General features: G+C 34.9%; 1 protein-coding gene across 2 annotated transcripts in view; it reads left to right on the forward strand.

Moving 5' to 3' along the window:
* SMC5 (structural maintenance of chromosomes 5) overlaps window positions 1-21067 on the forward strand; it is an 89413-nt gene extending 68346 nt beyond the window's left edge. The window contains exons 16-25 of one of the 2 annotated variants that reach the window (XM_045840176.1): window positions 105-228; window positions 567-689; window positions 9041-9166; window positions 12911-12955; window positions 13393-13488; window positions 13906-14010; window positions 14229-14348; window positions 17250-17429; window positions 17514-17609; window positions 18715-21067. In XM_045840176.1, coding sequence (XP_045696132.1) covers window positions 105-228; window positions 567-689; window positions 9041-9166; window positions 12911-12955; window positions 13393-13488; window positions 13906-14010; window positions 14229-14348; window positions 17250-17429; window positions 17514-17609; window positions 18715-18858 — 1159 coding nt within the window. In that variant the 3' untranslated portion in view covers window positions 18859-21067. The remainder of the gene's footprint in view (window positions 1-104; window positions 229-566; window positions 690-9040; window positions 9167-12910; window positions 12956-13392; window positions 13489-13905; window positions 14011-14228; window positions 14349-17249; window positions 17430-17513; window positions 17610-18714) is intronic. The other variant, XM_045840177.1, reaches the window with a different exon arrangement.
* The last annotated feature ends 1494 nt before the right edge of the window (window positions 21068-22561 follow it).

The raw sequence follows: 22561 nt of genomic DNA on the forward strand, positions 1-22561 counted from the left end.
TGTTTATACATCTTCAATAGCCCATAAAACAATGAAGGACCTAGGATTTGGGCTCAATCCTTGTGTATAACTTTGATTTCTACATCATTATATGTTTCATACAGTTTAAAGATGATGGAACAGGATACTTGCAACCTTGAAGAAGAAGAGCGAAAAGCAAGTACCAAAATTAAAGAAATAAATGTTCAAAAAGCAAAGCTTGTTACCGAATTAACAAACCTAATAAAGGTGAGGCATCTTCTTAATTTTAGTTATACAGGTAGCTGAGATGTGGTAGAATCTTGAGATTTTTATCAATAATTTTAACTTGTACTATTGTTTGACATTTTTTTTATTATAGGTCAAGTTGATTAAAAGCAGTCGTCAGGTTAAATAATTTTATTCCAGGTGACTCAACAAAGTCATAGGAAAACTTTTTTACATTCTCTTGTAAGAAATAGTTATAAAAATAATGAGAAAGTTACCAAGTCTAATGGAGGAAAGTAGTTTTATGGTTTATAATTTTTTAATATATTATTTTTCTTAAATGTAATATAAATTAAACTCTTATGGGTTTTTGCTCCTAGATTTGCACTTCTTTGCATATACAAAAAGTAGATTTAATTCTTCAAAATACTACAGTGATCTCTGAGAAGAACAAATTAGAATCAGATTATATGGCTGCATCATCACAACTACGTCTCAAAGAGGTAACATTTTTGCTTGTTTTTTTATTTTGGGATTCTAGTCTCAGGCCTGTTTGAAAATAATATATATTATTATTTGCAGTATGTAGTTTGTGTGCTGTTTAATTTATAAATTTAATGCATTCTGTTGGATAAGAAAGCAAATATTTTACACTGTACATTTTGTTATTTGATTAGGAGATGAGGTAGTAATCCAAAAAGAGAAATCAGAATATCTAATTTAGTCACTTGAAAACTAAAGCCTCCTGTCTGCTTTTGTATTAACTCAAATCATAGTCATTACTATTATCAAGCAGCTGTAATGCAATTTGTACATTTCATGGAGTACACTGCAGATGAGTGCTAACCAGCACTGGGAGTGTTGGTGTATACTGGTAATCTTGGCAATTTAATCTTCTGTAACCGTGAAAAGATGATAAATATTGAAATAGTGTGCAGGGCAGGAAATGTGATATACCGAGTTAACTTAAAACACAAAGAAAGGCTGGTGACAAAATGGTAGTGGCCTGGCAGTTTTTGAGTCTCAAATCCATTCCCCAAAATAGAAGAATAACTAGTATAACAGAGCAACAGAGCAACAACAAACCCATGGGCAAATATATACAACAAAGCTAAGTCAAGGTACCCCTATTGGTGTACTGTAATATATTCTCACACTTAGCCACCCAAAGTTGGCATCAGACTGTTGAGTTAAAGGCACAGTCCCCAACAAGTCTGTCCTTATTTTAGACACCAGCTGCAACGTCAGGGGTTCCGAGGCCACATGCACACCTGACCAATTAGCTACCTATTGAAGCATTCCCATGACCTCAGGCTCAATAGAGTTCATTAGAATGGCTCACAATTCAAGAAAATCCCATACTTTCAATTACAATTTTATTATGAAGGTTACCAATCACTACTAGTCAAATGAAGAGACATATAGGGTAAGACAAACAGCAGAAGCTAAATGAAACTAATGAATCTCACTTTGTTTTGACTTCAGCAATATAACCTCACAGAGAAAAAGTATTTCTATTGACTTTAAAACATAGACATTTGGTATTAAGGACAAAAAGAACTGCAAAAAAAATTGTACTATTTTCAGTTACGTTGTTAATCATACTTGTAATGTTATTCTGAAAACATAACATTATACTTTAAAGCAAATAAGGGATTATGTTAAATGTCATTAGGATTTCCAACATAAGAGAAGAGACTTAGCTATAAAACAAATGAGTACTAAAAACCTTGAAATATTTGAGTTAATGAATTCATTGTATTTTCTCCAAAAGAAAAAAGAATATTAGATTTGTCTATTGAAAAGACCCAGATTTTAGCCTCTATATGCTATTTGACACTAAAATTGGCCATTGGAGAAATGGCTAACTCCCAAGCAGGGAAAGACATGTATGAGATTAACTTCCATTGTATTGTTACACCAGAAAGCAAAGAAGTTGTTACAGACAACTTCACTCAGGAGCTAACAGGAAGACACTCCCATTGACCATAGATGAAGTGATAATAGATTGAAAGAAACACATTAAAATATCTTAATGTATGGATTCATAATGATACTTTAAAAAATAATATTGGCCACCTTTGGAGGATATTAGGGAGCCAGCTCATTTTGAAAAATGGCAAAGAATTTTGCATTTATTCTTCCTTTCCTGTGTGAACTGTTATTTAGATTAGACAAAAAAATGATGAGGGGAAGTTTCTCTTTTCCAGAAGAAAATTATGAAAGGAAATTTCTCTTTATAGAAGTAATTCAGATAATAAATGCAGAAGGAATTGTCATATTAGAATATTAACACTTTGCAGCTGCTGATGAATCAGTGGATAACATTAGCTGCTAACATCACAAAAAAGATAGATATTTATGGGTATCCTGGTGGAAGGACACAACAACACCTATGAAATAATGTGAAAAATTAAACTTCAGCTTGACTAAGCCTCGAGAATGGGGTTTCTCAGCAATAGCACTATCAACATTTTGGACTGGGTAATTTTTTGTGTGGGGATCTGTCCTTTGTATGTTGTAGGACGTTCAGCAGCATCCCTGGTCTCTACTTGCTAGGTGCTAGTACTATACCCTCCCGCAGCCCCAGTTACTGACACCTGAAAATGTCTCCAGACATTACCAGATGTGCTCTGGGGAGCAAAAATGCTCCCATTTCAGAACCACTGCTGTAAAACTTAACAGTTTCCAGGAAATACAGTGAATTCAGCAAGGTTGCAGGATACAGGTTCAGTATACAGAAATCAGTTGTGGCTCCATATATTAGCAACAGATAATAGGACATTGAAATTTATAAAACAATACTGTATATATAATTGCATCAAAAATATGAAATACTTAGAAATATATTTACAAGACCTGTACACTGAAAACTATAAAATTTGGCTGACACAAGTTAAAATAGGACTTAAGTAAATGGAGAGGTTGACTGTGATCATGGAGCAAAGATTCAGGATTTGTTTAAATGTCAGTTCTCCCCTGAATCTAGAAATTCATTAAAATTCCCAGCAGGGCTTTTAGTTTTTAGAAAATGGCAAACTCATTCTAAAATATAATGAACTTAGAAAAACTGAAAAAGCAATTTGAATGGCAATATTTAATTTTAAGACTTACAAAGCTACAATAATGAAGACATTATTGTATTGCTGTAAAAATAGACATGGATTAGTGGAACAGAATAGAGAATTCAGAAGTAGATTCACATATATACTGTCAGTTGTTGTTTTGCAAAGATACCAAGGCAACTCAATGGAGGAAGAATAACCTGACAAACAGTACTGGAACAATTGAATAGTCATATGCCAAAAATGAACCATAACCCTTAACTCATACCACATATATACAAATGGATCCTGCACTTAAATGTAAGAACTAAACCTATAAAACTTGAGAAAATCTTAGTGACCTTAGAATTGGCAAAATGGAACACAGAAGGAATCAGAGGTTGTGCTTTATCAAAATTTAAAACTTGCTTATCAATAGATACTGTTAAGAAAAGGCCGACTACTAATTGGGAGACTATATCTGTAAAACATATACTGGACAAAGGACTTGTATCTAGACAGAGAACTATTACTGTGGCTTAATTGTAACTTTGGTCTGTTTATGTAAAGTTCCCTGCAAGCTAAGAAGAGTTTTGGCATTTTTTAAAGGGTTAAAACAAAAGAATATATGACAGACTGTAAGTGGACCTCAAAACCTAAAATATTCACCTTCTTGCTCTGTTTAGAAAAAGTTTGCTAACCTGTGATGGATGCAATAAAAAGAACTCTTAAAATTATCAATACAAAGAAGACAAACAACGTAGTCCAAAAAATGGGCAAAAGATGTAAACATACTCTTCACTAAAGAAAGTATATACAGATGACAGATAAGCACATGAAAAGATTCCCAATCTTAATAGTCAGTGGGAAGTGTGAATTAAAGGCATAATAATGAGGTACCACTGCCAACCCACTAGAATGACTAAAATTTTCACACTGCGCATACCAAGGTGTTGGTGAAGATGTGGAGCAACTGGAACTCACATGTGTTTCTGGTAGAGATTTAAAGTGCATAATCACTTTGGGAAACCATTGAAAAGATTTTTAAATGCTAAACGTATACCTGCCATGTAATCTAGCCAGTCCTTTCCTAGTATTTACCCAAGAGCAATGAGACCATATGTCCATGAAAGACTGGTACACAAGTATGTAGCAGCTTTCTTTGTAATAACTAAAAACTGCAAACAAAAGCCCAGCAACAGTTAAATGAGTAAATAAATTACAGTGTATCCATGACAGCCTATTTATTACCCAGCCATAAAAAGGAATGAATTTACAGATACACACAACATGATGGATCTCAAGTATGCTGAGGGGAAGAAGCCAGACCAGAAACTGTGATTTTGTTTATATGAAATTCTACACACTGCAGAATGCCTAGTGATAGAAATAAATCAGTGGTTACCTGGGTAGGGTACAGAGGATGGATTACAGAGGGTAAATCTTGGTAGTGATGGTTCCATTGGTGGTGTATATATTTGTCAAAATTCATCAAGATGTACACTTTAAAATGTGCAGTTTATTTATCAATTACACTTACATTAGGATTTTTATCATTTGTTTCATTGAGGTCTTTTATATTTTTAAATGTGAATTTTTAATTATAAGAATAGGAAGAGTAGCATATCCTCCATGTGTCCGCTATTCCTGTTAAACAGATGTTACACTTTGCCATATTTGTTGCAGATTTTTAAACCTTTTCTTCGTGTATTCAAAGTCCCCTTGTACCCTTCACCATCCATTCTTCTACTTTCTCAGATTCTACTGCTGTCTAGCAGTGATCTGTATGTGATTCACTTTACAGTTTTCACAGGCATACCTGTTGCATAAAAGTGGCTTCTAGAACTGTCTTTTGTGGAGTCATTAGAGGATAAGGTTCAGGAAAGAGACATAGGCCTGCACAGGTGAAGGGGAAGATGAAGTTAAAGTGGAATAGAAGCTTCATTATTCTGAAGTCATCTTCTTCAAACTCTGTGGCTTCCTGAAGAAGCATATGGCTAGAAGAAACTGGGGAAGGAGGAAAGGAAAAAAGAACTTTGCTTGCAAATAAGCATATTAGAGTAGGCAAGCACACCTAGCCAGAGGGAGCTGAAGGTTAGGTTTGATATGCTAGAATTAGTTCACTTTGAGCAAAGCCAAAGGTGTGGGAGATGGAAGTTCCTTCCCTCTCTCCTCCTCAACCAGTGAATAAGGGAAGCAGGGGAGGAAGGCAGCACAAGGTAGCAATAGTCATTCTGAACACAGGGTGGGGCAAACATAGGTTTACAGTTTGGATGGAAAATAATAACTATATTTAATAATATAAGAACAGTGTTTCACATGCTCACAACTGTATATATAGAGAGAAGGAATATATACACAGTTATACATATATCTGTATATCTATATCTATATCTATAAAAAGAAACCAAAGCTGTAGTACCTAGGCTGGAAGGGGTAGAAGGAGGGTGGGCTGGATAGGGAACTAGCTATCAAAGGAGAGCCACATCAGTGTGCATTTCACTGGAGTGAAATGCCTCTATAGGCAGTCGCCTGCCCATCAGCCTGTATTCTGTTGCAGGTAAATATCTGTAAAAACCATGCATGCTAAGCTTTCTCTATTGATGGAGCCTATGAACCTGGTTGTTCAGTAGAGAAAAGATTTCATATAGAAGTTTCATATGGAAATGGACTCATCATGGAACTTTAAGTCAAATCACACAATACAGTATTTGATCCTGGTTCCTGAAGTTTTGTTTTGAATTAAGTTCTAATGAGGACTTAAGAAAATAATGGGTTTATGTCATATGTACAGAAATATCATGAAATTATGATGGCTTTGAAATAAGTGTTCTCCCAAATTTTAACCGCCCCCCCCCCCTTGACATGGTGAGAAGTCATCTTCCAACAGCCTTTATTCACATAGATATACTACAATTAGGTACAAATAGATAGGGCATTCTATTGTGATCTGTTTTGGTTAATAGTAGCAAAAATACTCATATTTCAAATGGAGCTGACTACTTTGGAGAGTAGCAAAGTTTCTTAGGAGGAGGTTTGTTTTCAGTCTTTGAGTCACTAATTTTTTTTTTTTTTTTTTACAAAGATGGCCACATTCTATGGTCCACGGATATTGAGATATTCATTGATAATATATATTAAGGTGCTTAGAGTACTGCCTAGTATGAAGCCAGTACTTCCCTAAAAAGTATAGATTTATATCAGGGTCAATATAAGTTACATGAATTGTAAACTAATTTATTTGTTTATCCTAATACTAAATTTAGAAATTCTGTGCTTTCATCTAGCATTCTCTGCCTACCTGCTTGGCACCCCCTCTCTGCCTCCCCCCCCCCAAAAAAAAAACCCAACAAATTCCAGAGGAGACATTTTAAATGAGATACACATTTGAGGGGGAGTATTTAACAAGTAAAGAGTACTAATGCCATTACTTCAAATTTGACACTGAAATTTTGTCATTAAAAAAGAATGATTAAATACTTTTCATGTTTATAAAATATGTATTCTAATATGTATTAAAACTTATAGGTCACATTTGAATTTGAGACCATTTAAATTGTAATGAAATGTGCTTTCATTTGTATTCAAGGAAAATTGAGAAATGTTTTAATTTAAAACTAGCATTTTAGTAAAAGTTCATGATACCTAGAACTAAGTTTGGTTCCTATAATATAGAAAATGATTTTCATTCTGTTTGTTATTTAAGTTGTTAAATGGAATAATAAATATGTTAAATAATCTGTGTGTAAATGCTGTTAAATAAATTCTGCAAACAAGTCTTACTTCTTCCACTAGAGGGCCCTCTTAGAGAAGCTTTTGGTTGTTTAATGTCAAGTTAAAAAAAGAACTTCAGAGAAAAGATAATACTAATTTCTCTCAGAAGACATACCTACAGACTAATCTTTTCTAATTTGTTGGTGGGCGGTATTTTGGAAATTTGCTCTTTTCTCCCCTTATGTCTTACATAAATGAAATGTTTCTGTTGTCTATTAACTATTAAAGGCTAGACTCTAAGCAGAAATGTAGATATAGCTTTTTTCACCAGCCTAACTGTACAGCATTATCTTAAATCACTGTATACCCCTTTTCTTTCCATTCCTTACCCTCCCCCTCAAAAAAATCTCCACAGTTACAGTGGTGAGGGGAAGAGATGCAATGTATAGAAAGAACATCTTTTCTGGTTAAGAATTTATTATACATATGCCACCAAACAGAAGGGAATTATTCAATGAAATTTTGTCCCCCTAAGCACAGATCCCCAAATATTCAACACAAGGACATTTCGTTTAGCAAGATCCAGAGGAATAGGAAGCAGGAATAGAAGACTTCAGGAGTGTTTAGTTTCTACCTAGCTGTTCCTTGTTTTACATTTGCCTGAGTGTGATGGCCCTAGAGAGCAGAGTAGGGGTGACTGGGCGTCTTTAACATTTTCTTTTATTTCTCCAAGGGTTTAGGGACTGAGGAATTCATTCAAGGAGACCACGGTACTAAGAAGTTAGTGTAAAGTCTTACTTGTATTTTCATTTCAGCCCAGTACAAACCCTTTTACTTTTCATAACATTTGTCTTTGTTTAGTTTATTTGCTGTCAAATTTCTACACATAAAAATCACCAAGGACCTTTTTAATTATACAAATGTCCAGGCCTCAGCCCCAGAGAACTTAATCGAATAGGTCTGGCATGTGGCTGGGGTATCAGTAGTGTTGGAACAATCTTCACCACCTCCTCCATCCACTCCAGGTTTTTTTTTTGTGCAGACCGAAGTTTGAGGTTTAATGGAAAGAGCAAGCTAGACCTGTCTTTTTTTTCTCAGGCACCTGCTCACCTACTATTTCCATAACTAATACTTTTGAGCCACATCTAGGAAAGGAGATAATATATTTTTTTAGATTGTTATGAGGATTAGATTAATTAACATATAAGATAGTGATTGTAACAGAGCTTGGCCCACAAGAAGGCATTCCATGAAGCCCTCCTCATTACATACGAAACTTTTGCCATCTGACTTCTTACTTGTTCTTCAAGACCATTCACTCATCCTAGCGTCTCTGACCACTCTGACCTTCCTGCACCTCCTGTCCCCACCACACACATACTCTTTTCCTTTCCTCTGCAGTCCTCTCCCACTGAGAGGCATGAGTTCTGTAAGTAGGCACAGATGTGGATCCTGACTGCCTCTAACTAAATGTGTGAGTTTGCACAAGTTACTTTAATTCCTCTCAAGTCTTTTTTTTTTTTTTTTTAAGATACAAAATGGGAACGATATTACTGTCAGTGTCCTAAGAAGGGAATAATGTGCATGAAGCACCTAGCACATAAGTTCTCAATAAATAACAGCTCTTTTTATGATTATTTTATGTATCTTTTTACTCACCTTTTTATGTTCAGTACATAATAAAAACTGGCATTTAATAGGTTCTCAGTAATTATTTGGTGAAGAAATGAATGTGTCCACGAATAAATGATAACTGCATGAAAGGCATTTGGAAAACTATTAAACACTGTTTAAAAGGTTCTACTTACAATTGAGTACTGAGTTTTCTGATATGAAGCCCGTATGCTGTGTATTTCGTATTTTATTAGGGTGAAATTACATGTAGCTAAATTAAATTGTTTCAGGAAAAGGAAAATTAAATGTAAATTTTAAAGCTCTTAAAAAGTTCAGATTTAACCTTTACAAGAAAAGCAGTCATGATTTGAAATACAGTTTTCAGATTTGCTTATCACAATCAAGTTTAATCATTTGTTTGATGTGTTTAATAAAATAGTCCTCTGTTCAAATTTCCAAAATATTTCTTTTTCTTATAATAGCAACATTTCATTGAGTTGGATGAAAACAGACAGAGATTATTGCAGAAATGCAAGGAACTGATGAGGAGAGCTAGGCAAGTATGTAACCTGGGTGCAGAGCAGACCGTTCCTCAGGAGTACCAGACAGTAAGTATAAATAGTACATAATGCCACAAGTTAACACTGTTTATAAGCTTAAAATGCACTAGGCATTGCAATGTGCCATAAAAAATAAGGGATTTTCCCCCGATTTTTAATTATATAATTTTGCTTAACAGATTTCCTCTGCTGTACTCAAACTTGCACCAGTCACATTGTTTAATATCAAAGTTATTAAAACATAATATTACATTGCAGAATTATTAGCACCATAACATTCATTCTTCCAATAAAAGATTCTTTCCCCCAAGCCACCTTTAAGGGGTAGGGTTGGGAAATGGGATGTACTTTTTCAGGATCACATTCTACCAGTAATTGAATAAGAAACAGTAAGTAGCTGTGGTAGTTAGAAAAACAGGCAAAATGAAAATGTTTTCCTGGAGAGTAGGGTTTCTATTTGGAGTTCAATGGGAGCTTAATCTTTAGGGCTAACATTTTTGGTAAGGAAAGGAGAAAAGACCTTTTTTCCCCCATTATATTTTATACATCGACATATCTACCATTCAGTTAGTAAATGAGGAGATGCTGCCCTTTAGTCCAAGTTCCACCATTAATTATATAGTCAGCCCTGTGACCCTAAGCTTTGTCTGACAAGTGAGGGTGATATCTTGCCTACATACCTATTCTCTCAGAATGTCACAATAAGGAAATGAATAGAAAATAAGTTTTAAAATATTTGGTATTTGTACAGGTTTTTTAATTCTTAATTTCAAATGTTATCCATTTCAGTAGATAATGAAATGTCTACTGAGTATATAAGTAGAGCTGGAAAAAATTAATGTGAATTATAATTTTCAGACCCTCAAAAATTTCACTTTATGATATCAGACTTAGAAACCACAGAGAACAGATCCGACTGGGTACATAATAGGAATTTAGTAGATTTTTAAAGACAAAGTGAGGAGCTGTTGTTTCTAAAAGTATACTAGAACTTCTCCAAAACACATTGGGTTATCATAAAAATAAATATTAATATCTATAGTTTTTTTCTTTCAGAGAGTAACATTCTACCCTTGATAAGTCATACTGTTTTCGAAAGAAACAAAATTTGGTCATTTATATATTCATTTAAAATGTATTTTGTAAAAATGTGTTGTGTGTCTGTGTGTATCAGGCATGGAACAAGACAGATGTGTGCGTAATTTCATTTTTTTAAAGATTTTATTTATTTGTAGAGAGAGGGGAAGGGAGGAAGAGAAGGAGAGAAACATCAGTGTGTAGTTGCCTGTCATGCACCCCCTACTGGGAACCTGGCCTGCATCCAGGCATGTGCCCTTACAAGGAATCAAACTGGTGACCCTTTGATTCGCAGGCTGGCACTCAGTCCACTGAGCCACACCAGCCAGTGCAAAGATTTTATTTATTTATTTTTAGAGAGAGGGGGAAGGGAGGGAGAAAGGAAGGGAGAGAAACATCAGTTGGTTGCTTAAGACCCCCACCGGGGACCTGACCCATAACCCAGGCATGTGCCCTGACTGGAAATCAAACCAGTAACCTTTCGGTTGGTAGGCTGGTGCTCAGTCCACTGAGCCACACCAGCTGGGACTACTTCCTTCTTTACTGAGATTTATATTCCAGTCTGAACCATGAGGCAGACAAAAAACAAATGAAAAGCCAAATAGATAATGTTGAGTAGTAAGAGAAGAAAAATAAAACAAGGTAAGAGGATAGTGTATCAAGGAAGGTTCCTTTGAGAAGCTGTTATTTTAGGTGAGTCCTGAGTGAATAGAAGAGGGAAAAATACCCCAGGCAAAGACGATAGTTCATACAAAGCCCCTAGAGCTGAATAATATTGGCGTGTTTCAGAATAACAGTAATCTCAGTGGCACTAAAAATTATAACCCAAGCAGAAAGGAAGGCAAAAGTTAGATCCTGTATGACCTTATAGACCATAGAAGGAGTTTGGGTTTTACTAGTATTTTGAGATGGAATCCATTGGAGGATTTTAAACATAGATAGCAATGATAGCAGTAACTAACTACTAGAAATATCAGGGGAACCCTTTGTAAAGCATATGATTGTCTAGCCACTATGCTGTACACCTGAAACTAATACAAAATATTAGAAGTAAACTAATTGAAAAAAGCTTTTTAATAAAATAAAATGAATTTCAAAGAACTTTCTCATTTCATCAGAACTGGCAGTTTTCTATTAGTATTACTTAAGGAACCTTAAACTATTAATTGAGAAAAATAAAAGAACATTTCATTTCTGTTGGATTGGCCAGAAAGTCTGTTACGTGTTTTCCACACAGTGGCTCGAGTAGTGCTTAGTTGTTTTTGACTTCATTCAAAACAGTTTTGTTAGATTATGAGAGCTGTCATATCAACTTGCATTTTTTAAAAAACATATCAAAATGGCAAATTTTTGTGCAGCCATTTTAATATTGAAGAAAGAAGAACATATGCAACATTTTTGGTGTGTTGTGCTTTTATTATTTCAAGAAAGGTAAAAACTCGATTGAAACGGGGGAAAATTGTGCATTGTATAAAGAAGGTGCTGTGACTGATCAAACGTGTCAGAAGTGGTTTTCAAAGTATCTTGGTACCATTGGTATCATTGACATTTTGGCCAAACAGTTTGTTGCTGCGAGGCTGTCTTATGCACTGGAAGATGTTTAACCAGCACCCCTGGTCTCTACCCACTAGAAGCCAATACTGAGAGATAGATGACATACTCAAGATATCCAAATCAATAATATTATTGGTGAAAATGAAAAATGTGTCTTATTTTATGGAAAAACTAAGTAGACTTTTTGGCCAACCCAATGTATGGAAAATAAAGTAGGGATACAAGATTGGAAGCAAGAAGACCATCCAGAAGATTAGTGCCTTGGACCAGACAAGAGACTAATAGTGGTATGGATTAGGGAGGAAAGAGAGAAGTTTCTAGATTTGAGGTATCATTTAAAGACAGAGCCCACAGGGCATGCTAGTGGATCTGAAGGGTAAGAGAGAGAACCCCTAAATTTAGCCATGTACTGAAGCGATCGGTGATCGAACAGGAGAAACAGGTTTGTTCAAACTGGTGGGAATATAGTTGAAATGAAGACCTTAATGAATTTAAGGTGCCTGTTAGAAAGCAGGTGATGATACTAAACAAGTTTTGGGCACACAAATTCACAATTCAGTGGACAGATTGAACAATATGTACTTGATAAATACCTAAAGTCCTATAGAAATTGAACTACTTTCTAAAAAGTTTTCTTTTTAAGATTTTATTTATTCATTTTTAGAGAGGGAAGGGAGGGAGAAGGAGAGAGAGAGAGAGAGAAACATCAATATGCAGTTGCTGGGGGCCATGGCCTGCAACCCAGGCATGTGCCCTGACTGGGAATTGAACCTGCGATGCTTTGGTTCGCAGCCCATGCTCAATCCACTGAGCTATGCCAGCCAGGGCTTCTAAAAAGTTTTAAAAGCTTAAGATATTAATGTAATGTTGTCGCTATACGTGTCTTGTTCAATGCCTGACATTTATATCTGTTTTGTACCTTGTAGTATATGAACTTTGCAGGTTGTGCTGGCAAAACTGTGTGCTCCTTGCTTCCCCTCATAGGAAAGTATTTGTTCTCATTTGTCTCTTATGGCGTGGACCCAGAAGATAGTACTGTGGTGAATTTCTCCTGTCAAAATAATTGGATTCTTAGGATGCTTTTATAAGTACAGTATAAAGTTCTAACTTCTTGCTCTCTTTCAATGCCCCACATATTCTGGACCCATTCTACCAATTCAGCAAGTACCCACCATTCCAAATGGACACAACTCCTCACCCCCCATGGTATGCAGTGCTCATTCTTTTTTCCAAGCTCCTATCTCCCCTCTGCTTTGCTTTTTCTTAGCCATTTGCTTTAAGGTCCAGAGATGAATTCTGGGCCTCTGACTCTTACTCTCTTTAGCTCCTGTAGCATGAACTGATACTTCCTGCTCTAAATTCCATATCCTATATATGTACTGCTTATTTTAATACTCAACATCAATACACTGCCTTAAGGTATTATCTGGTGTTAAGTGTATATATTTTGTTACCTTTTAGAGTATAGTGTAAGCTTTTTGAAAGCAAAAATCCTATTTATAATTTCTTTGATTCCTTGTGTGTTAGCATGCTGTCGAACACATAGTAGTAGATACCCAGCAGAATATTTTTCTTTTAACTATTGAAATTTGACTGTTTTCACTGTACTATCTACAATGATGGACAATTTTTTTCTTCTTTAGGCTTTCCAGGATCTTCCAAACACATTGGATGAAATTGATGCTTTATTAACTGAAGAAAGATCAAGAGCTTCTTGCTTCACGGGATTGAATCCTACAGTATGTTCTTCCCCTATTGCCTACAGCAACCACTACCACCCTCCCCATACACACACTCACAGTTCCCTCCAGTACTTGCCTCCCACTCTGTACTAGAGCTCTTGGTAATAATAAGCTAGACAGCAGGAACAATGTGCTTTAAATGCCAGGTTTCTGAATCTATTAGAATTTTAAATAGATTCTTCCTAAGGAACACAGTGTTCTGTGCCTTTTCTTTATAAAAAGAATAGTTGAACTAACCTGAAATACTGCAGTGTCTATTTTTTTTTCAAGAATAAAAAGTAACATTTTCAGTATGTTACAAGAATATACAAACAATGCAACACATTGGCATTTTCAGTTAATGTCTTCATTGATGCAGATTTCCTGTAATTTTATCCTTTGCTAGATTTATCTTAAATAATTTTCCCCTACTAGGTTGTTGCAGAATACACAAAAAGAGAAGAAGAGATAGAACAATTAACTGAGGAACTAAAGATAAAGAAAGTTGAACTGGATAAGTATAGGGAGAGCATTTCACAGGTAATTATTTAGTCTCTATTTTTTCTTTTTGTCACGTTCTTACTCGTATGGGAATGTAGAATAATACAAAATGAAATGATACACTTCTAAGAAAAAGTGCAACATATGTTCTCATGACTAGATTAATACTTGTACCAAACTTGTTTTATGTAAAATTGTACATCAGAATGTAGTAACACTTCTTTTAAATTGTGTTTTTATTTTGCCTGTATTTGCAGGTGAAAGAGAGGTGGCTTAATCCTTTAAAAGAGCTGGTAGAAAAAATTAATGAAAAATTCAGCCATTTTTTTAGTTCCATGCAGTGTGCTGGTGAAGTTGATCTCCACACAGAAAATGAGGTATGCTTGCATTTTAAATGTTTCCTGGCAAGTAATTTTAATTATATGTGTATAATTTATTTACCCTAGACTTACGTGTGAAAATTTTGCTTAGTAAAAAATTGTTCAAAGGATGGAAAAGAACACAGGAGGGATTGCATCAGGGTCACTTTTTTGTATGTGTGTGACATTTGAGACTGGTGACTAATACTTTACTCTTTTTATATCCAGACTTAGTAATGGTTATTCAGCTGTGATGAGCAAATGCATTGCATTGCTTTATAACTCTACCACTGTCTAAGTTAGAAGAGTTATAAATTGGCAGACATAACTGAAATAAAGTATAATACCAATGGTTTCCTTTTAATCAAGAATTTAACAGTTCACAAGAATGAAAATATTTGAAAATTTGCTGCTAAATTCTTGAGCTATAAGTTTATGCATTGCAATTGTGGGTAAAATAAAATTACCATTAAGAAATATGTAAAGAAAATAATGAAAGAGGAGTTTGGTGGAGTCATTGGTGAAACATTAGAATGGTCATGTATTGATCATAGTTGAGACTAATTAATGATACATTTGAGCTTATTTTAGTGTTCTAATTTTGTAGACGTTCAAATTTTTCCCTAAGTTCTTTTTTAAGAAGGAAAGAAATGAAGATAAAAAATGTTGCCTTCATAGTTCAACATTTTACATTTTTGCATTTTAGCTTCTGTGCAATTTTACTTGTGTGTCACATAAATACAAAGCCAGAGTAAGGGCCTTTTTCTCACCTCAGGAACTCTGCTCTATGACTCCCATCTATTTATATTTGGTGTGAGCAGATTTCATTTCTTTCAAGTTCTAGTAAGATGGGGGCCCTGCCACAGTAATTGTCATCTACCAAGTCTCTGGGCTTGTGTGCGTCAAGGGGCATAATTTGTCATATATTTCCTGTGTGTTGGGCACTGAACCAAACAATTTTAAGTCTGTTATCTTGTTTAATCCTCACAACCATTCTATGAAGCAGGTACTTTTATCAACCCTGTTGTACAAATAAAGAACTGAAACTTACAGAAACTTCACTAAAGGCCACACAGCTACCAGTTGGCAAAGCAAAAAATCAAACCCCAGACCTGATCCCAGAGCCTAAGCTCTTAATTACTGCCTCTTCAGTGGATGTGGCATAGTTTTTATGGGATGAAAATTTGATTACTGAAAGCTTTGTCAAACTCTGATCTAACAAAAGTATCTTTATTCAACACCTTGACTAGATAAGGCATAAATATGATCAAGTAAGAATAGAGAAGCCTATGGAATTTGACCTGTCATAGAAAGCCCATTCTTTAATCTTAAATCCTATCGCATGGTGCTATAACTTTATCACGTGCTGTTTCTTCTGGATAATTTTTCTGTGTTTTAAATAATAGCTCACTACCATAACAGTGATTCTTAACCTTTTCAGTTAAATTGCCCTACCTAGCCATAGGCTCAAGAAAATGGACATTCTTCCCTCTTCTCAGCTTCCACCTTGGAATGTTTCTATTCTGGGCTCCTTGATCATGGTTCTAGAACTACTTTCTTTAGCCAGAGCTTTTGGTGAGATGAAGGAAGCTAGAATGAGCAAAGAATGGGTAGCAGAGCCAAAAACAAAATTCTAGCAATCAAAGCTAGTATAGTTAAGAAATGCCGTAGTTAATAAATTTGCTATAAAATAAATGTGTTGTATAAATTTAAAAGGTAAACCATATGAATCAAAACCATTAAAATTTGTCATTTTTTGGTTTTGAAGGGCAAAAAGATTGAAGGTGGATTTTAAAAATTTGATAGCTATCAGGATTCTTATATTTATGGTTAAGATATTTATATTTTTATAGAAGTTGTCACTGTTAATCTTAGACCTCTGGTGTCCAGTATAGTAGCCACTAACTACATGTGTCTATTGAGCAATTAAAACATGTAAAATGTGCTGTAAGTGTACAATGCACAAATTTTGAAGACTTAATAAAAAAAAAGAATGCAAAATATCTTATTTTATATTGATTACTCATTAAAGATATGTTGGATATATTAGATTAAATAAAATATATTAAAATAATTTCACATATTTTTCCTTTTTAACATGACTCCTAGAAAATTTTCAATTGCATAATTGACTTGCATTGTATCTCTTGGTCAGTGCTGTCTTAGACCTTAAAGCTATATTTGTTCAATAGTTAACCTTTAATTATCAAGTTATGGATCTCATTCTGGGGGTGAATCTGAACCTGACTAGTCTAGAAATGATGAATGAGAGCAGTAAGTAAGCCTTGGAACAGCCCCATTTTGGACAGAATTTAAAGAACAAATATTTCATGAACACTTGTTATGTGTCAGGTTTTTGCTAAGTATTATGTATATATATTGGATTTAATATAAATAATTTTTTTAAGTATGCATATAGTCTCTGCCTACTTTTTTCTTAACCAGCGGAAGAAGCAGGAGGGCTCTGGGCCCTCTGTGGTGACACACGAAGCTGCTTCTCCGGCAGAAAGAGGCGTGGCACTCCACTGTGTCCAATTCTTTCCACCTATAGCTTTAAAACCTAGCAATTTAGGAGCTACAGTGGATAGTGCCTTTCCATGATGGGTAGTTTCTAAAAAAAACTGGGAAAGTCTATACAAGTTGAAAGTCTATACAAGTTGAAAGGAATGGTATGAAATGAGGAAAAATGTAACTCTTAATCTGAAAATTTTTCGTACCAAAATAGATCCTTAGAGACTCACTAAAACTTGTAAATAGCAACTGTTTTTTTAATATTTTATTGGCTTACTTTAAATTATCGCTGAATTTTAAGTTCTTTACTCTTATAATTGATGTATTTGATCTATTTTTTTTAAGTAATAGTATGAAATTACCAGAGAAAGCTCTTCATCTTTCATCAACCTTTTAAATGTCTCATAGGAAGACTATGATAAATATGGAATTCGAATTAGAGTCAAATTCCGCAGTAGTACACAACTGCATGAATTAACGCCTCATCATCAGAGTGGAGGTGAAAGAAGTGTTTCCACCATGTTATACCTGATGGCACTTCAGGAACTTAATAGATGTCCATTCCGAGTAGTTGATGAAATCAATCAGGTATAGTGATTATTCTTTTGCTTGGGCTTTATCATATCTTGTATCTTAGAAGAGGTTTAATGAAATCATTATTTTATTGTTTAGGGAATGGACCCTATCAATGAACGCAGAGTATTTGAAATGGTTGTAAATACTGCTTGTAAAGAGAATACTTCTCAGTACTTCTTTATTACACCAAAGGTAGGTAATAGGTAACCTGAAAGTGGCTTAATTATGTAGCAAATTGGGACTCAATATGTAAGTCTGGACAGGAACACTCCCAGAAAAGGAGGTAAAAACTTAGAGTAATATTTATATTACTAAAGAGGACAAGTTCCAGTGAGACACTTAATCGGGAACTTCCTTATCAGAGAAAGCAGCATAGGAGACATGGCATTATGTTCTGGAACAGAGATTTCTTCCTGCTTCGGCACTTACTCCTCCCCTAGAGAAGTTCCCCTTTTGGCACTAAAGGGTGACAGGAGAATGCAAACCCCAGAGCTCTGGCCTTATTTCTCAGAAAGGCCTGTCTTTGGCAACACTGTGCTCTTCTTTGGTCACCGTTGCCACTGCCCTGGCCCAGAGGAAACCATAAGTATCCCAACATCTATTCACAGATTAACTCTGATGATAACAGAAGTATCTTTATAGAGAATCTTCTGTAAGCAAGAACCATTGCTGTGGGTGAATTATAAAATTGATGTTTTCAAAGATGTATTTACTAATGTAATCGGATACATTTTTTAAACTAAGTATTCACACAAAAAAACTGTCATTAGCATGCCCATCTGAAAATCAGTCAGGTATAGTGATTATTTTTTATTGAATAGTATACTCTCCTTGTTCTAGCAGACACTCTGGCATAGCCAGAACTGTTAATACCATATTGTTCACCAAACATCTTGGCCTGTCAACCAAACCTCCCTGTTACACACTTTTCAGGCTACCAATCTATGACAGTGCCTGACCACGAGAGTTGCTTGAGAAGTGTTTGTGGAAAAAGGAGTGAAAGTGTCTATCCTAGGAAAATTCTGGAGGACACACTTCTCCCAGGGTCTTACCTAAGACGTCTGATCCCTTACCCTTATGGGAGGTTCCCTAAGCATGTCAATCATTCCTTATGCCAGGCGTCAGATGTGCTAATTCAGGTAAGGATCCCAGCCTGGCAGGGTATATAATGAGTTGTTTGAGAGTTTCCTCAGAGTTTCATTGATATTATGACACAATTTTACATATGTAAAGTTGGAAAAATGTGTTTCTTTTAATATATATAACATTATATGACAGTTTGTTTCAATCCTTACAGCTCCTCCAAAATCTCCCTTATTCTGAAAAGATGACAGTATTGTTCGTCTACAATGGTCCTCATATGCTGGAACCCAACAGATGGAACTTGAAAGCTTTCCAGAGACGGCGGCGCCGTATTACGTTCACTCAGCCTTCTCAGTAAAAGTAAAAGCAGAGAACTCTGGATTTTGTTAAATTCTCTTTACAGCTCATCCGAATAAAAGGAGGTTCGTTAAGGCTAAAAGACCAGTTGTTTTTGAAACCTGCTGTTAAGTACAAATGGGTTGATGAATGAAGACCGTAATAACTTTTTTCTGTGGAATATCACCTCCTGGTGGTAAAAGTTAAGTCTTTCTCAGTCTCTGTTGGCTGCAGTCCTTAGCACTCTGACCAGTCATTGGGTTCCCCAGTTACAAGGCACTATTTCAAATTAGTCATAGTGGAAGGTGTTACTGGTCATGAGAAGTTTAGTTGACGTGGTAACCCTGAGCTTTAATTGCAGAGTCAATTATTTTACAGTCTGAAGAAGACTCTAGAACTTAAGTGATAGTTTTCTCCCAGTGTTATGCTTAATTTTTTTAAATTGTTATGGAAAAGGCTAGTCTTACGTACAATAATAATTTATGACAAATCTGTTTGTTTCTTCCTGTTAAAAAGGATTTCCTTATCACCACTAGGAAATGGAATTTTATAAGCCTTTTAAAAAAGTTTCATGAAATTTGATGCTGTAATTGTATTGGTATCTCAAAGGGCAAAAAGTACTGGGGCTCCGGAACAGTAGTGGGCCTTCTTGGAAATGCCACAGGTGGTCCTCCAGATGATGCAAAGGCAACCAAAAGATTGACAGAAACTAAAATCAAGTGACAGGGTTTTTAAGGAATGACTCTTGTAAAGTGTGGGGTTTTTTTAATTTAAAGTCAATTGTATTTTACATCTTAAATTTCTAAAAGCATTTTTATAATTATTTTAGTAAGATTTTTCTTAAGATTTCATATACTAATTTCTACAATTTATATTTTAGAATTTCTCAGTGTTATGTAAAGAGTGAGGGCAAGCATTGATTTGTGTAAAACCGTAATGTTTCTGGAACTTAAGCTTACAGGTTTTTCCATACAGTGTTGCTCCTACCCCATTTCTTAGAAAATCTAATTTAAACTGGTTCTTTCAGCATGAAAGAATGAGATGAGGAAATTATTTATCTGAGTTATACCAATTAACAGTGCCAAATTCTATTCCTTTTAAAAAATAAACTTTTAAGATAATGGATGAGTACAAGGACATGTGTTTGAACAGTGGATTGGATTTGTACCAGTAATAACAAAATTATTTCTTTTTGACTTGGTAGCCTGAATAAATATTAGAAAAATTGCATTCAGTTTGGGTTTTGTATGTTCTTAAATAGCCACTGAAATTTATATTCTTATTATGTCAAAAAATAATGAACCATAGTTTATGTCCTCTCCCTTGGACATTTTCTCTTTAAAAACATTTTTTCTTTGTAAAAAATTTTTTTAAAAAACTTCTCCTCTTAAACTAAGTCTAATGCATGTACTATGAAAATATTTTTAAATAACATTTTTATCAATATGAACATACAAACATTGAAAAACTTGGTAAGTTGATATTGTTACCAAAAGTGTTTGTTGTCTAATACTTTGTTTTCTGCCGAAATATCTCCACTAACATGTGCTTGGTGTAGTATGTTTATTGTCTGAGTTAGTGCCAATCATCTTATTCCTGCAAAATGAGTATCAGTGTGAAAAAAGAAGCTTGAAGATTAGGTGTGTTTGAAAATAAAATGCATTGGTCAATTTTATTTCACTTTACATGTGCCAACAATTATTCCATACCTTGTTTGTTAGCATTTATATTTCTTTACTGGAAAAGGTTAATTTTTGGTTTTGTATTGAATTTGAGCTGTGAAGGATAAATTATACATCATTTCAACATATTAATAAAAGAATAAGTCTGGTACATTAGTCTCTGCCACTTAAAACTTCATATATTTTCTGCAAAAGTTGATTTTGAATTTCATTCCAATTGTAAAAACTTTAAAGTCTGATTTGATGAATAAAATATTTAAGACCTTAAGGTAACAAGCATTTTCAATGACAGAAACCTTCATTGATTTGCTTAAGGGAGAGAGTCTCTTTGGAAAGGTTTTCCATATTCCAAGTAAGAGGAAAGATTTCTTGCTGCTTTCTACTTGCCTTTTGAACATGTGCTTATTTCTTTGGGATTTGAATCTTTATTATGTGGGAAATGTAATTTTGTCCTTCTGTTGTACATGTCTGTATGTGTATGTGTGTGTAATTGAAAACTGGGAAAATACTACCTTGTTGATAATAAAAGCAAATTTTCATATTCTTTCAGTGTATGGTATTTTAAGTGAGAACTGTTTCTATATTTTGAACCTTTTTAAAGTCATCTTGGTTTTCAGATTTACTGAAAAGCAAGTCTGTTGAGTTCCTACCTTTACAGAACAATATTTGGCAGTTCATCTATGTTCAGAAGGATAGAAAATTTAGTCCCTTGTCTGCCTGCTAGAAAATGACAGTCAACAAATGAACAGGGTTTGTTGGGTTTAAACCATCTAAAGAAGCCAAGTTACGAAGCAAGGATAAATATTTTTAGGTTGAAACCCTAGTTTTGGTTAAAAAATAAAATCATTCCCACTAGTCACTTTGTCTTATTTCTTACATTAACCTCCCATCTAAACTAATTTTTAAACTATATTTCTAAGTCAGGCAGACTATCGCTTGCAGATACGTTACTTCATTCAGTGTCCTCGTTGGTGAAATGAGGATAATAACTAACAGCGTTGTTGGGAGGGTCAGATGAGGTCAAGAGCCTATTGGGGCATCACAGCAGTTTATAGATGTTTCTTTCTTTTACATGTTTTCTCAGCTTTATTGAGATCTGTCTGATATTTTAAATCTTGAAAAATATAACAGACCATGCATTTTTATACATCAAGGTCTGAGCATTCTAAGTTCATGTGGAGATTTTTTATTCTATTCTATTCCATTGTTCAAAGGATGTGGACACCTGTAGGCCCTGAGTGAGCCTTGCGCAGTACAGACCATTATTTCCACACATCTTGTCTCCTTCGTTAGCCAGATGAGCTGCCCCAAAAGATGCTTACACCAGCCCATCTCATTACTTTGTAGTCATACCATATATTTTCTGAAAACTCGTGATTAATAAAATTTGTACATTTGGGAGATTTGACATTTTGGGAAAGTTGGGGGTAGTGAATTTTTTTTTAACGTTAAAATGTAACTATTCACTCATTGCTCCAAAAAAAGATTTTGGAGAATGACTGGAAGATTTGGGGTGTTTTTTTTTTAACCCCAAAAAGAAAGGGCTACACTGTTTAGCTTCTAAGAACTGTGTTCAAGAGGACTTGTTGAAACCAAGAGCAGCCTAAAAACCGCTCTGGGTCTGTGGTCCCTGCCTTCGTCCGAGAGGCTGTAACGTAAGGTGGCTGTTTTCTAAGCAAGTTAGAAACACAAGAGATGTTCTCCTCCCACCACCCGTTAGTAAACTCATTTTGCTTTTCAGGAGCACGCTTACATACTCTCAGTATTCAGGTCCACGTGTTTGAGACCCAAGGGACAGGTGAGCATGTAGTCATTGCTACCAAATACTCAGGAATATTTGTAAAGAAAGATTTGGGGTAAACTGTCCAGTGAATGTTATAATACATTTTAAATTATTTTCATATTATTTAGAATCTTAGTTCCAGTGATCTCTCTGGCATGTTTCATTCTTGACCTTCATATATTAGATACTAGTCTTGGGAAGGATCTTCCAAGTGGCCTGGATCCCCCTTTTTAGTCATAAGTCATAAAAAGGAATGATTT

This window comes from Phyllostomus hastatus, unplaced genomic scaffold (assembly GCF_019186645.2).
Source record: "Phyllostomus hastatus isolate PE091 unplaced genomic scaffold, TTU_PhHast_1.1 phas_contig_34, whole genome shotgun sequence".
NCBI lineage: Eukaryota > Metazoa > Chordata > Mammalia > Chiroptera > Phyllostomidae > Phyllostomus > Phyllostomus hastatus.